Raw genomic sequence first — 15,523 nt, 5'->3', positions numbered from 1 at the left:
TGATTACTATGTTACTGAAGGTATATATGGCACATCCAAGTGGTGATTACTATGTTAGTAAAGGTATCTATGGCACATCCAAGTGGTGATTACTATGTTAGTAAAGGTATATATGGCACATCCAAGTGGTGATTACTATGTTAGTAAAGGTATATATGGCACTTCCAAGTGGTGATTACTATGGTGACTAAATATATAAATGGCACTTCCAAGTGGTGATTACTATGGTGACTAAATATAGATTTGGCACTTCCAAGTGGTGATTACTATGGTGACTAAATATATATATGGCAATTCCAAGTTGTGATTACTATGGTACTAAAGGTATCTATGGCACTTCTAAGTGGTGATTACTATGGAACCCATCATGTTTTGTATTGGGGGCATCTTGATTTGTTCTGTCTGGTTTGTCCATCCAGATAAGCTTGTTAACATGATTGTGCATTTTGAAGGGAATTTAAAATTTGATTGCCTTTGTGCCTTATGACACCACAGCATACATATTATTTAGTACTGGGGCAAATGGAGTAAAGTGCCTTGCCTAAGAACACACTATGGTAGCTAACCCAGGCTTTCCAAAGTTAGGATTTGACCCCAAACAATTTCAGTCATGAGTCAGGAATAATAACCACTTCCTCAAATTTAAGGTTCATGAACCTTAATTAAACAGAGACGTTACAAGATAATTGGAACTCTTGTTTGGTTGTTTCTTTCAAACAGTACATCTAGTTGAGTTGCCATTGCTATTTAGGATAAACTTGTAATAAGGTATTGGAATGTATCAATGGAAGAAAAATAATATCACCATGATGGTGATACCACTTTCATCTCTCTGTTGTCAATATCACTTTTAGAGCTGCTTTCTTTTCCCATTTAGAAAATGATATCTTCCCTAATGTATGTTATTCAAACCCATATTTCCATATGTAGCCTATTTCTTTTTATTTTCTTGCTTCTCTCTCTCTTTCCATCAGGACAAATAGTTCTTAAAATTTCATGACTGTACACACTCTAGTATACTTGTATGTAATTAATTGAAAAGATACCACCAAGAAATGCTTAAAAATGAACTCCAAGCAAACAAAAACTGGATCTCAAGCATTGTTTATAACTAGTTGTTGGTATGTATAATGGAAACTGTCAGGGACTGAATTAACATGACAACATGTTGCTACATTATATTCTGTATCACCAAGAGTGGTCTTGCATATTGATATGACAAACAGTACACATTTCCTGCAAAAATACTTGATTATGGTAATACAATTGTTTAATCAAACTGCAAACAGTGGAGAAATCAGGCATTCCTACCAGCTGTAATTGTTATATTAGGTATAATTCACTATCATTTTGATTAACATTGCTTGTTGAAAGCTCAGGATCAGGTTTGATGATTTATATTAACTGAATACAGCCTATGTTGTAGTCAGATTGGTTAGAGGGTTTATATGGATAACTCAAACGTAATCATTATTCTCCCTTGCAATTCCATTTTAGTCTCACCTACATATTGTTTGCCACAGAGATGACACTGGTGAGTAAGCAAATAATGTTATATTATTACATCAGATTATTACATTATATTATTAATTTACATTATTCCATGATATTATCACATTAAATTATCCATGATATTGTCATATTAAATTATTACATTAGATTATTACATTACATTATTGCATTATATTATTACATTGCATTATTACATTACATTACAAAGATCTCTTTACTTTGAATATGTTTGAAGATTGCAAATGTGCTTCAGAATATTTGAGAGTATTTGCCTTTTTGCATACACTCTTGAAGATAAGTCAGTCACTTTTTGAATTTTAACAAATTTGTAAGTAGTTTCCTAGCTTATTTATATAAAGGTATAAAGTAGTTAGGTTGTAGCAAACACTTATTGGTATTCTCTTTTGGTTAGTGTTTGCATCTCTTCTGATGACTGAGGTTGTGAGTTTTTTATATAAAAGTACTGATGTCCTTCCATTGAGACTCGTCAGGCTCTCAGTGGATTTGGGAACTATCCATTTGGTTTTCCATTGAGGGTCACCTTATTTCCAATTTAATTTAACAGGAAGAAGTGCTGCCTGATAGAATGTGGCTAGGTTACCTCCCATTTGATGGGGTTGTCTTGTCACCCCCATTCCCTGACTAGTGTCATTATCTTTGTAACTCATCAGAGGGAAGTGCCCTTATTGTTTCATTTTTCAACTGAAAATTGTGTCTTGGTGGTGAAAAGTTTGTATTCACATCCAACATGCATTAGATGTAGTTGAGCTAAAGCAGCATACACTAGTAAATTACATTATTTCAATTTGCTTACATATGCAGGTATTGAAATATAAAAGTTTGAAAACAAATGACCATAAAATTACAGGTATTAAAACTCACACTGTTTGCCATGTACATCATTACAAAAAATAAAATTGCCCTGATGTGAGAGAGAAAGAGGGAGAATGAAAGATTTCAGCCATTTTTAAACTTAAATGACTGTGTAGTACTTCTGATAAGTCAGGCCAGAAGCAATCTTAAATAACTGTCTTGTAGGCTTTTATGACCGTCATTAAAATCAGAAGCAAACATAGATGATTGAATATTTAGTTGCTTGTTTATATGCCTTTTTCATTTGTATTTATTTTTAATTATGTGTCTTTCTAATTAGGTGGAAGAGTACTGTGGGAGCTTGCAGTTGCTTTCTCCCCACGCTGCAGTGAGACACCAGAACAACACCTGATAGGGAAAGATGCAGTCGCTTCTCATTCTACCATTGGTGGAAGAATCTACTCAGAAATAATCCGTTTGTGGGATATTGTACTTGATCATGGTAAACTGTATAGGTACATGCATTGTTTTAGCTCCACCTTCATGCAGATAAGAACACTTTGATGACCTAGTGGTTAGAGTGTCAGCCTCAGATGCGGGAGGTTGTGATTTCAATCCCCGGCCAAGTCATACCAAAGACTTAGAAACATGGTGTTAACAGCAGCCTCACTTAGCGCTCAGCATTATGAGGTTAGTGTTTGGGCTGGTCAGCCCGGTGTCAGGATAATGTGCCTGGGTGGGACATCATGCTATATGTCTTGGCATGATGCACTAGTGCTAGACACCACTATAAACTGCCACACTGCAGACATTGTAGAGATATTACTGAAAAATTGTTAAAGCTACATTAAAAATCCATATCACACACACACACACACACACACACACACATGCAGATAAAAGTGTTGAGCATGAGATGGAATGTTTGGTAGAACATGTTCTTTCAAATTTTGTTTGTGGTGGCTCACCTAGGAATGGAATGGCTTCCTTAGCATCTGGGTGGAAAACATTTTCAACTTTAATTTTGAATGGCTGAGACTAGTTACAAACTCTGTATGAATGTTGTTAGGGAATGCTCTACCAAAAGGTGTTGTAAGTGCCTTCTCTAACAATAGTGTGGTTCTGTAAACCTCAGGTGGTAGAGCTATATTCTACTCCTTATTTAGCCATTCTTGATAAAACTTTATGGACATGCTGAATCATAAAAGTTGTTGCATGAGATTGTGACATTGTCTACTAAAAATTATTCTATTAGGTTGTGACATTGTCTACTAGAAGTTATACTATTAGGTTGTGACATTGTCTACTAAAAATTATACTATTAGGTTGTGACATTGTCTACTAGAAGTTATACTATTAGGTTGTGACATTGTCTACTAGAAGTTATACTATTAGGTTGTGACATTGTCTACTAAAAATTATTCTATTAGGTTGTGACATTGTCTACTGGAAGTTATACTATTAGGTTGTGACAGTGGCTTGTAAAAGTTATAATATTAGGTTGTGACCTAAATGTTATACTGTTAGATTGTGATAGTAGCTAGTAAGAGGGATACTATTAGAATCTGACAGTGTATACTAAAATTTATATTACAATGTAACAACAGTATATACTAAAAGTTATATTAGGCTGTGACAAGCGGCTAGTGAAAGATATACTATTAGGTTATGACAGTGGCTGTTAGAAGGCGCCCATTAATCATATTGTTTGGGTATTAGGCTCTGTCAAGGCCAAGGGCACATAATGTTTAAAATCAAAATTTGTACAGTGAACATAAATAGCATGAACTCAGAGTGGGTACATCATCATGACTAAGGTATAGCAACATGATTGTTTCTTGTATGGAAACAGCCATAGGATGACAAGAACTACAAGCAGGAAGTATAACCTGGCAATATGAAGAAAGCTTTACTGCAGCATTAAGCCGTTGGTATTTGTTTTTTTAATTTTAAACCTGAGATGCTCATTTGTATTCAAAATTTTTAAACAAACTAAAATATAAGATTAAAAACAATATTACAAAAATGAATGAAATAAATAAATTGAGCTGTAAAGATCTATGATTTTACTTTTAAATTATTTTTAGTGACAAAAATTGGTAATATTTTTTCTGCACATGTCAGTTTTTAATATAACACTTTTGTGTTAAAAATTGTAGAATTTAATGAAAAATATCAAGTTTTATGTAGAAAAGTATATACATTTAATCACCATTAATTATGATCTACTTTGTTGCACATAACATGGCATTATATTTAAGCAATATGTACTAAACTGCCATAGTGTGCTGGTTATTAGTCTAGGCTCACTCCCAGTGGTTTGCAGGTTTGAATCTTGTCCAGAACTTAAAGTAATGTTGTATCTTTCTGTGTAAAGCACTTTTATCCTTTAAGTATCATTCCTCCATAACATTATGTCATGTTGTGTCTCTCTTTGTAAGTTACTTCCATTTTTTAGGTGTCAGTCCTCCATTTTAACAGTATGTCTTGGTGTATTTCTCCATGTAAGGAACTTCATTCCTTAGGTGTCAGTCCTCAATACCAGTCTATTATGGTGTATCTCTCTTTGAAAGTTACTTCCATTCCTTAAGTATCAGTCCTCCGATGTCATGTTGTATCTCCCTATTTAAGGCACTTTCATTCCTTAGGTGTCAGACATCCATACCAGCCTGACATGGTGTGTTTCTCTATCTAAAGCACTTCCATTTCTTAGATGTCAGTCCTCCATACCAGTCTGTCTTGGTGTGTTTCTCTATCTAAAGCACTTCCATTTCTTAGGTGTCAGTCCTCCATACCAGTCTGTCTTGGTGTGTTTCTCTATCTAAAACACTTCCATTTCTTAGGTGTCAGTCCTCCATACCAGTCTGTCTTGGTGTGTTTCTCTATCTAAAGCACTTCCATTTCTTAGGTATCAGTCCTACATACCAGTCTGTCTTGGTGTGTTTCTCTGTCTAAAGCACTTCCATTTCTTAGATGTCAGTCCTCCATACCAATCTGTATATTCTCAACGACACCACTTTTTCTTCTAGTGTCAATCTGCTTTTGTTCACAATAAGCACATGGCTTCTTTTATAGGTCTGTTCAGAGATCAGCAGAAAGAATAATTAAGTCTCACACTCGTGGAGAGACATGCAGTATTGAGAAGAAACTTCAGGGCATTACATCTCTTCAAACCCAAAACAGTATGGAATGCAGGATTCCTGTGCTTTATGTTGAACCAGAAGAGGAAGACAAGCAACAGAAACAACTGCAACAATATTTCCCACCAGCAAGTCCAAATGAGACAGAGTATCACATTCTCAAGTTCTACTCCTTTAACTCAGCACTTGTCAGTCGTGTTTTGCAGAATATTGGCACCAAGGTGGACTTTCCATTCCGTGTCACTGAAAGCGAACATGCTATCATTACACTTGCATCAAAGGCTCCCTTACTGCTACTGGGTCGCAGTGGTACAGGTTATTATAATTTATAGTACATACAATTATTCAGACACATTTCAGTGTTGTACAGGCATTAACAGTGATTTAATATGGCAGACCACATGTTTAACATGGCAGACCACATGTTAGTGGCATTAAGCTATTTGGGGACAGCAAAGGTCCAAAGCAAAGGGTACACTGTTGCACAGTCCAGGCTGGCATGACAACATAAACTCTGCACACAGCTGATGCAAAGGCATAGTATAAAGTTCATAACAATAATCTATGGGGATATTAGCAGCTTAATTGGCCTGAAGATTAAGAGAAATTAATAAAAATGTGTCTCATACCAAAGAACAAGTAAAAATGAATTTATCATTTGGTACATACATTGAAAAGGCACTTAATATTAGCTTTGGTAAGTTTTTCTTGAGGACCATTTCTCAGGTATTTTTCCTCTAAGCAGCTCAGTGATTCAGTTTGGCATGTGAATGCATCTTAATACAACAAAATCCAATAAATTTAATTAAGTTTGACCTATTTTCAGCTCCAGTTTTGTGCTGTCTTCAGTGACATTTTTGGCTGGAGATTCATGCAGTTTTTTTATGTGTTGTGTTGAATAACGGCACCATATTACCATACTTGGATGACTTTGGCTGATCATGCATGAACCATCAACATATTTTTGATTATTTTTGTTCAATATACATGTATATTATTGATCTCTTTTACCAGGAAAGACAACCTGTTGCCTCTACCGTTTGTGGTCACAGTTTAATTCATACTGGACTGTGGCTAAGGAATCTGGTGTTCCCCTCCTACCTCGTACTGTTGACTACCTACATCGTAAGGAAAGAGGGAAAGAAGGTGGAATGGATGAGAATGACTTGAGCTCTAAAGAGACAGACACAGGTTGGTTTTGCACCATTTTGAAAAGATAAGTTGATGGATAAATAATTATTATCCTCAGACATTTTCAGAGTTATATGATGTGTTTAGTATCAGTAATAAACTGATGAAATTATCAAATCTTTTACGATGTCATATTATGTTTGCCCCAGTACAGATGCTTTATCAGCAGATTTTCTAATATGAGGAAATAAAAAAGGATGTCTTATTTTCCAAGATCTTGAGAGGTAGTCTATTTCTATTTTCAGTTTGAAAATGTTCAGTTTAAATATTCTGGAGTTTTGTGTGTAATTCATTTTAATTTTTAACAATTATATTTGGTTTCTACATGATATAGCCAGTATTGTGCTGAGGTGCTGTAAAATGCTACTATATACCAGCATTCCTTTCAGGTGTTGTGTTATTGGGAAAACTGTCTCTTCAAATATATGCTGCCAAGAAAGTCCTTACATATAAAATCCATGTACCTATAACATATAGTTTAATTGTCTGGAGTTTAATAAAACAATTTATGATCACTTACCTATTACAGTATTTGCATAGAATCAATGAGTCTCATGAGTTCATATTCCTAATCCTGAATCAAAATGAGAAATTAATCATTTTAAGTCTGACTTTCATTTGGTAATTATAGAATTTTAAAAAAATAAAACACATTTTTGAGAATTTGATGATAATTTAACCTGCTTGGTTGCTTTTATCTAAGTCTTGACCTTTCTTGAGGTGGATAGGAGCTTTTATGAAGCAGATAAACCGATATTTGAAAATTGTGAAACTCGTAAATGTGATGAGTTTTCTGATTCATTAAATGTCATATTCACCTCAATGAAAATTTATAATTGCTTTATAACATGATTTAATTGAAAACCATGAAATTGTTTTAAGATAGTGGCTGTGCTATGGTAGATGCATGATTCCATAATAAATAAGTCAAATGATGACATCTTATCCAATGCAGTAATGTTATAGGTTCTTCCTTTGAAGATATATGTTATAAGAGTACAGTTTTCACTGTTGGCAATGTAAATATGATACAATTATTTTGATGTTCGAACGAATGCAATGTTTAGTATTTAGTGTCTTGATAATTCATTAAAATTTGTATTCATAAAATGATTGTGAGGCACAGTAGTCAAAAGCAGTCAATGAGTATTCAGTTTTTTATGCAAAGATATTTTAAGCAGTCGTACAGTAGTACATTAGCCAAAGCAATAGTACATCATTATTATAATCAAATCAGCAGTACAGTAATAATTGAAGTAATGCAGTAATTGATGCAATAGCACACTGGCCGAGTGGTCTAAAGCGCTCTCCGTTACGGATCACTGCCATCTCACCTCTGTCTGCGTGGGTTCGAGTCTGGGATTCGGCTAATGTGGGTATGTGAGAAAGCCTGCCAGTAGCTTCTCGTGGGTCGGTGGTTCTTTCCGGGGTTTTCCCGGGTTCTTCCTCCACCATTAATACTGGCCGCCATGTATAGCCAATCGCGTGCTGAAAAATGGCGTTAAGCCCTACAACAACAACAACAACAGCAATAACACACTAGTGCAGTAATCAGTACAGTAGTACAGTAATAAGGTAAGTTGTGCAGTAATTGAAACATTAATACACTAGTACAGTAATTAGTGTGCAGTAGTAACGTAATATGAGAAGTAGTGCAATAATTGATGTTGTTATATGCCTAGCTTTTTCTCCATATACTTTACATTGTCAGAATTGTGCAGTATTACCTGATACTGAACTTGCATTCAAATATACATATTGCATTCATATGCATAAAGGAACTACTTTCTATTGTAAACAAACAATGGATGCAGATGCCAGCACTTTGATTTGTAAACAAATCATGTACACTCACGTAGTATGCACTTTATGTTGTGGCTGTTTAAATTTGTTTCTGGATGAACTCATGCAGATGTTTCGTTGACTGCCACATACCACATTAACTTTGTTGATACAATGTTTTGAATTTAGGCTAGCTATACAACAGATGCAAGAAAGGGTCCTTACAAAAAACATACAAGTGACAAGTCATATATTGTCTTCTTTAGCAAAAAAATGTACTTACAGTTTTACATCTTGAATTTCCTCAAAATGTACTTTCTCAAATCCGAATTACATGAGCCATATGTCATAGGTTCTCAATCTTGATTACACATCTCGAAATTGTACTGTAATTTCGAATATAAGTGCAATTTCCTCCTTACTGCACTCAAAATGAAATAAGCATTAAATACCATCACATCTTTTTGATAATTGCAATTGAAAGACTTCATATTTTCCCCACATTATGATTTCAAACATTCAATGACAAAAACAGAAACATTTGCAGATGTCAACACGCTTCTCACTCACTTCTTCAGTCTGATGTATTTCATGTTATAAAAAAAAGACCAGAATCTATTCATTCCAGATCAAATGGAAAAGTTGTTGCAATGCACATTCATTCACAATATGACTCCAGATTTCAGTTTTAACTAGACATGCCATTTTCTTTCGAGTGTGCGCTAAGTTCAAATTTATCTATGCAGAGTTATGAGCACAGTAATAATGTTTTTGTTGTGTAATGATGAATCTGCGCTTGTGTATTTTGTTTGGAATACAGCCAACTTTCAGTTACTTTGTTTCTTGTAGTGTATTTTTTAAAATATAATTAAGCATTAGGTAGAATAAAATAATTAGCATATAATAAAAAGAGTATTTGTATGTAAAAATATGAATTCGTTTTGTCTGATGGATATACTGCACTCCCAAGGTTGTGCAGTATTTCCGTTCGAAAAATTTGTTCACATTTTCCCATACAAATGCAGTAACCTATCACAATAGTACACTAGTAGAGTAATCAGTGCATTAGTACAGTAATAGGGTAAGCAGTGCAGTAATTGATTGAATAGTACACTAGTACAGTAGTCAGTGCAGTAGTACAGCAATAAGAGAAGTAGTGCAGTAATTGATGCAGTAGTACACTACAGTAATCAGTGTGCAGTAGTACAGCAATAAAAGTAGTGCAGTAATTGATGCTGGCCAATTCTGCGTGTCAGGTAATTCTGCGCAGTGATGCGTCATTTCTGCAACCATTGGGTCACACATTATTTCAGGTTAAAAATCCATTTTGTATCAATAAAAATCAATTGTGCTTCAATTAAGAAAGGTGATATTCATAAAGTATACAAAAATATCCCACATTTTGACTTGAATTGCATATGAAAATGTGATTTCTAAATGTCAATATGAAGACCTACTCCATGACCTTCTTGAACCTGTAACCTAGAAAATCTTGTTTACTATGTATCTTTTAGAATCATACAAATAAATACATTATATAAAAGATGGAAATGTATACCGTAACAAATTCTGCATCTTAATCCAGGTTTTCAATTTTGCAAGAAGTTGCCCCACACGTACAATATTGTCTGCTACCCAACGTGTCAACTTGCCACTAGAATGGGATTCTCAAGAAATTCCCCAGTGGATAGTCTGTTTTTAAATTCTTTAGTAATTTTTTCCCCATAAGATGTTGTAAATACATTACATCCTATTTTTTGTTGTTTCTCTTCAACATAATAGCTTATTTTTTATAAAATGTTGAACTTTACTAATTTTGTTTACAGGATCTGTTTAGTTTGCTTAATATCTCTTGCCATTTATTGGCTTTGTTACATTGACTTTTGTAAAACTAGCTATAAACCTGACCCAATTACTTGACTGGACTACTGACAGAATTAGTCTAAATTAAATTATTTCATTTCTGTAGCCAGATGGATAAACACCACATGATTTTTCAAAGCTGTGTGCAGAATAGGCCAACATATGGCAACACATGAAAACATAGGTGTGGTATCCCCTGTGTGGAAAATTAATAGTATTTGGAACAGAATATTCTGGTGACAATTACCTCTTTTCTAATGGTAAGCATTGCAGTATTTTATTTTTATCAATCGGTCGAATTCAGTAAGCGTTTTGCTTCATTATTGGAGACATAAACCTTACATGCACAGATATACCAGACAGCATTGTATATATATATATATATATATATATATATATATATATATATATATATATATATATAATCAGTGGTGTGTGGAGAATGTTACCTCATTACAACTAATAGGAACTTTTATCATCTTGGTAGTAGTTGATCTTGTTTAAAATGTTGAACTTGAGTTTAAACTTCATGCACCAAAAGTAAAGTATTGGCATGTGATTTCTTTTCCATGGGCTGTAGTTGCTGGTAATACAGCAAAGGAGAATTCTAGTTCCCAATACGACCACATCCATCAGATCTTTGTCACCAAAAATGCTGTTCTGTGTGGGGAGGTGCAGAAGAACTTCTGTGAGCTGAATCATGCATGTGATATCATCCAAGACCATGTAGAACGAGAGGCAAAAAATCTACCAAGCAGGCTTCAGGATGTGGAGGAGGTTTTGTATCCACTGTTTCTCACATCTCGACAGCTACTGCTAATGCTGGATGCATCAGTTGGTGCCCCATATTTCTTTGAGAGAAAGGAGGATGGTAGTTTGAAGGTAGGATTAAATATGGCCTGTGTTTTCTCTGACTCCATCAAGAATGCAAGCTGATATGTGTGTGTGTGTGTGTGTATGTATGTGTGTGCGATGAATCAGAAATATAATGGATCTGACTTTTTACATTCTTTACATTTGCTTGCTGTTATTTCAGTGTATTTTCTGTACATATTTTTAAAACAATGTGAATCATGGTGCAACTTAGATAAATACACATATTCATTTCTGCACTGATGATGGTGTGCTTATTACATTTTCGTTAATTTTTTGGGGGTGTATATTGGCCAGATTTGAATATTTCCTTGATGTGTTTTTTCATGTCAGAAATTGCAGCCAGTAATGTCTGTTTTAAAAAAGAAGAAAAGATATGACTACTGAAAATTAGACTTTAGAATTGCAGAAGAAAATGATACATGGATAGTGTCCTAATAGGGACAAAATTATATATGGATACTGTCCTTATATGGACAAATGATACATGGATACTCCTCTAATATAGGCAAATGATACATGGGTACTGTCCTAATATAGGCAAAATGATACATAAATACTGTGCTGATATGGACACACTGTTACATGGATACTGTCCTAACAGTGACAAAATTATACATGGATACTGTCCTAATATAGGCAAACTGTTACATGGATACTGTCCTAATATGGATATAATGTGACTCAGGCACTATCTTAATATTTATTCCTATAGTTTCAGGGACAGGCATGTGGGGTCATTTTTGACACATCCGTTTGCAATGACATGTCAATGGGGATTTAGCATTATATCCCTTTATTTGTTTATTTACTGCCTATGTGCAAACATTACCTTTAGGGTCTTAAAATAAATATATTGTTACGTACAGGTAGATATAAAGGGGTGGTCGGATGGTGATGGTCCTCTTGGCAGATTACCACTATTAGATGAGGATCCCAATGTGGAGAAAGAGGAGGCATATGTTGAAAGGCATGATGATGTGGATGATGAAGACCAACATGATGTTGGAGCTTATCAGGTATGTTACATTCATGAAAAGTGCAGTTCAGAGTGGATAATGTTACATTCAAAACCAGGTCTAATTAGTGGAACTGGCAGAAGGCCATATAATCTTGTGGCATTGCCCTAATGTGTCTGTCATGTGTTAATCAACATTTGATATTTTTTACACATCAAACATACCAAAAAGACCTGAGATGTATTTGATAAGTACATATTTGACTTCTTTTCCAGAATGGCAACTCCGTTATTGGTCTGACTTGACAAGTATACTACTTAAGATATACGATATACTGTATTGAAATTGCTTTTTATGGTTACATAATAAATGCGTAGCTTCTCTAGCGATTAGCAGAATTGGCTTTTGTGATATTTCCTTTTGAACTGCAGAGTCAACTTTGGTCAGACTGGTTTGACAATTACTGAAGATATTTACCTCTTGAAACTGACAGGTATATGATTGGAAGGAAATTGCTTGCATAACAACAGTACAATTTTCTTCCAGTCACACATCCCCCTCCACTCCCCAGAAATATTTTGAGCAGGGATGGCTGGAGAAGTTATGGTTAAGATTAAATTCCTGGTTCATTAGTTTAATAAAGTGCTGAATACAAGTTGTATGAATTTGTTGTACTGTCAATGTCAAATGAAGCTTAAACATTATATATATATATATATATATATATATATATATATATATATATATATATATATGCATGTGTATCAATGATTTTTGTTTGAACATGTGCAGAAGATGAACATTAAAGTTGAAATTGTTGCTTTCAGAGCAAAATGGATCCTAGACGTGAAGTGACATATGAAGTATTTCTGGAGGAGGTGTGGCCACAAACAAAAACTAAAATGAAGCCCGGTTATCACCCATCTCTAGTCTGGACGGAGATAATATCTTTTATCAAGGGATCATTTGAAGCCCTTTCCAAGCCCTGTGGATACCTTAGCATGGAGGAATACATAGAGATTGGTCGGAAAAGAGCCCCCAGTTTTTCAGGAGAAAGAGACAAAATTTATGAGTACTTCACTTGCTATGATCACTTCAAGAAGCAGAATAGACTTTTTGATGAGACAGATTTTGTTCATGATATCTACAAGCGTCATCAAAATCTTCAAGTGGTTCCATGGGCTATTCATCAGATCTTTGTCGATGAGACACAAGACTTCACACAGGCAGAACTTTATCTTTTGATTCAGATCTGTCAGAACCCCAACCAGATGTTTTTGACTGGAGATACAGCACAAAGTATAATGCGGGGAATCTCTTTCCGATTCAGTGACCTGAAATCTCTTTTCTTTCATGCACAACAGTCAGTGCAAGAGATGGGAAAAACAAAAGCTATTGAAGTGCCGAAACAGGTGTATCAGCTGACTCACAGCTATCGTTCTCATGCTGGAATTCTCTCCCTTGCAACAAGTGTCCTGGACCTGCTAGTGGAATTTTTCCCCGAGTCATTTGACCGACTCAACAAAGATCAAGGTCTTTTCAGTGGTCCACTGCCAGTTCTACTTGATTCCTGCAGTGTTAGTGATCTTGCATTGCTTCTGCATGGAAATCGTCGAAAGACCTCACATATTGAGTTTGGAGCTCACCAAGCCATCTTGGTGGTGAATGATGCATCTCGAGACACGATTCCAGAGGAACTCAGACTTGGACTTATCTTAACAATCTATGAGGCCAAAGGACTGGAATTTGATGACGTGCTTTTGTACAACTTCTTTAAAGATTCACAGGTAGGAATGTTTTTATGACTTATGAAGAAATTAGAAATGATTTTCTATCAAACCTTTTATTATTTACAGGGACCAAGTAAAAACTCATTAAGTGTAATAAAATGATGCATTGAAAACATTTGTTTCTGTTGCAGGAAATATGTATATAAATTTCGGAAGCTTGTGTGATCTCTTTGCATTCTGCAATGTTTTGAATTCAGTTCTTGAGAAATCCTAAGATATGTTATTTCAGCAGCAGTCAAGCTAAAGCAAATGAAATTTCAAATAATGGAAAAAATATATTGATATTGCCAGCATTTATAATGATTCATTTTCAATTTTTAGGCATCCAAGGAGTGGCGTCTGGTGACAAGTTACTTGGAGCAGTTATTGAAGAATAAAAATATTTCCCATGAAGGAAATGCATCTATCACAAATGAAAGTCTTGTAGAGATTGATGCAGGTAAATCATTTATCTCTCATTCAGGTCACCTTGTTGAACATATTTGTGGTTGAATTAGAAATATTTCTCTCTTTTGCAGTCAAAGCCATTGTTTAGTAGCAGTAATATCAAATTGCAGCTATCACATTGCTGCTCTTTCTTATAATGCCAAGTCCCCAGTCCAAGCTAAATTATATCTTTCATATAGTAATCAGAGGGCAAGAAAAGAAGAACACATTTCCAATCTAGTGCCTTTTTATATCTAAAATGTATAAAATATGTCTCTTTGTCCTTGCACTCCCAAGCATATACACATGTGTCAAGATGCTCAGCGTGTCCTCATTTTTGCGTGTAGATATCCTTTTTGGTGTTGTTTGAGTTATTTTCTCCCTAACTATTGCTTTATTTGTGAATCTGGTTTCATGTTTTGGAAGGGGTTTGCACCTTACTTAGGGAAATAGTGTCTTGGTCAGTTTTTACCATATTTAGCACTGGCTTGAGAGTAAGTATCACCTGCCCACTTTTTGTTGTGGTTTCTTGTATTGTAGGTTTATTTTCATTTTTCAGGTTTTGTTTATGTCCTTAGGTGTGTGTAAATGCGGGCATTGGAAGGTCCCATAGGAATGCATTTCCCTTGTTTATCATGTACTTAGTGTACAGATACCAGTCGCTGCCCTTTTTGTTGATTGTGGGAAGAAGACATGGCATAGGACATGGCTGAAAGTCACTACACTTCCTTTTCACGATTTTAAGATTACTTGCTTTCATTTCTAGGATAGATCCAGGTCACTTCCTGTATTAGAGCTGGTCCTGGAACACTTTTTGTGATTCTTAAATTACCTGTGACAACTGACACTTGAACCATTGCTGTCAGCTACTACTATTCCTTGGACTGAAAATGCTGATGCCTGATAAGAATGTGGAATGCCTTCCTGACAGTAGAAAAAGACACACCAATCTTGCTCCATAAAACCTTATGCTGACTCCAGTTTCTCAGAACAGATCTGTTCATTGACCAATGGTGATTGATTGGCAACAGGCTTTGATTACTGAATATTGGGCATTGACCAATACCATGCTCTGCATACTGGTCTCTGGTCACAGGGCAGCATTCTTCAGGCAACCATATTTAGACAGAGATGAGGTTGATAACACTTTTTCTTTGTGTCACAGTTTAATACC

The 15,523-nt window shown here is 35.1% G+C and overlaps 1 protein-coding gene across 1 annotated transcript in view; it reads left to right on the top strand.

Annotated features, from left to right (window-relative positions):
• LOC149787090 (TPR and ankyrin repeat-containing protein 1-like) overlaps positions 1-15,523 on the top strand; it is a 57,269-nt gene that overhangs the window by 16,125 nt on the left and 25,621 nt on the right. Inside the window, exons 7-13 of the mRNA XM_089977612.1 lie at positions 2,666-2,840; positions 5,401-5,780; positions 6,480-6,656; positions 10,882-11,183; positions 12,044-12,193; positions 12,961-13,920; positions 14,245-14,362. Of these exons, the coding sequence (XP_089833738.1) occupies positions 2,666-2,840; positions 5,401-5,780; positions 6,480-6,656; positions 10,882-11,183; positions 12,044-12,193; positions 12,961-13,920; positions 14,245-14,362 (2,262 nt within the window). The remainder of the gene's footprint in view (positions 1-2,665; positions 2,841-5,400; positions 5,781-6,479; positions 6,657-10,881; positions 11,184-12,043; positions 12,194-12,960; positions 13,921-14,244; positions 14,363-15,523) is intronic.

This window comes from Sinohyriopsis cumingii, chromosome 12, assembly GCF_028554795.1.
Source record: "Sinohyriopsis cumingii isolate HCF-2022 chromosome 12, ASM2855479v2, whole genome shotgun sequence".
Classification (NCBI taxonomy): Eukaryota; Metazoa; Mollusca; class Bivalvia; order Unionida; family Unionidae; genus Sinohyriopsis; species Sinohyriopsis cumingii.
This window is presented reverse-complemented; position numbering and strand designations above follow the sequence as displayed.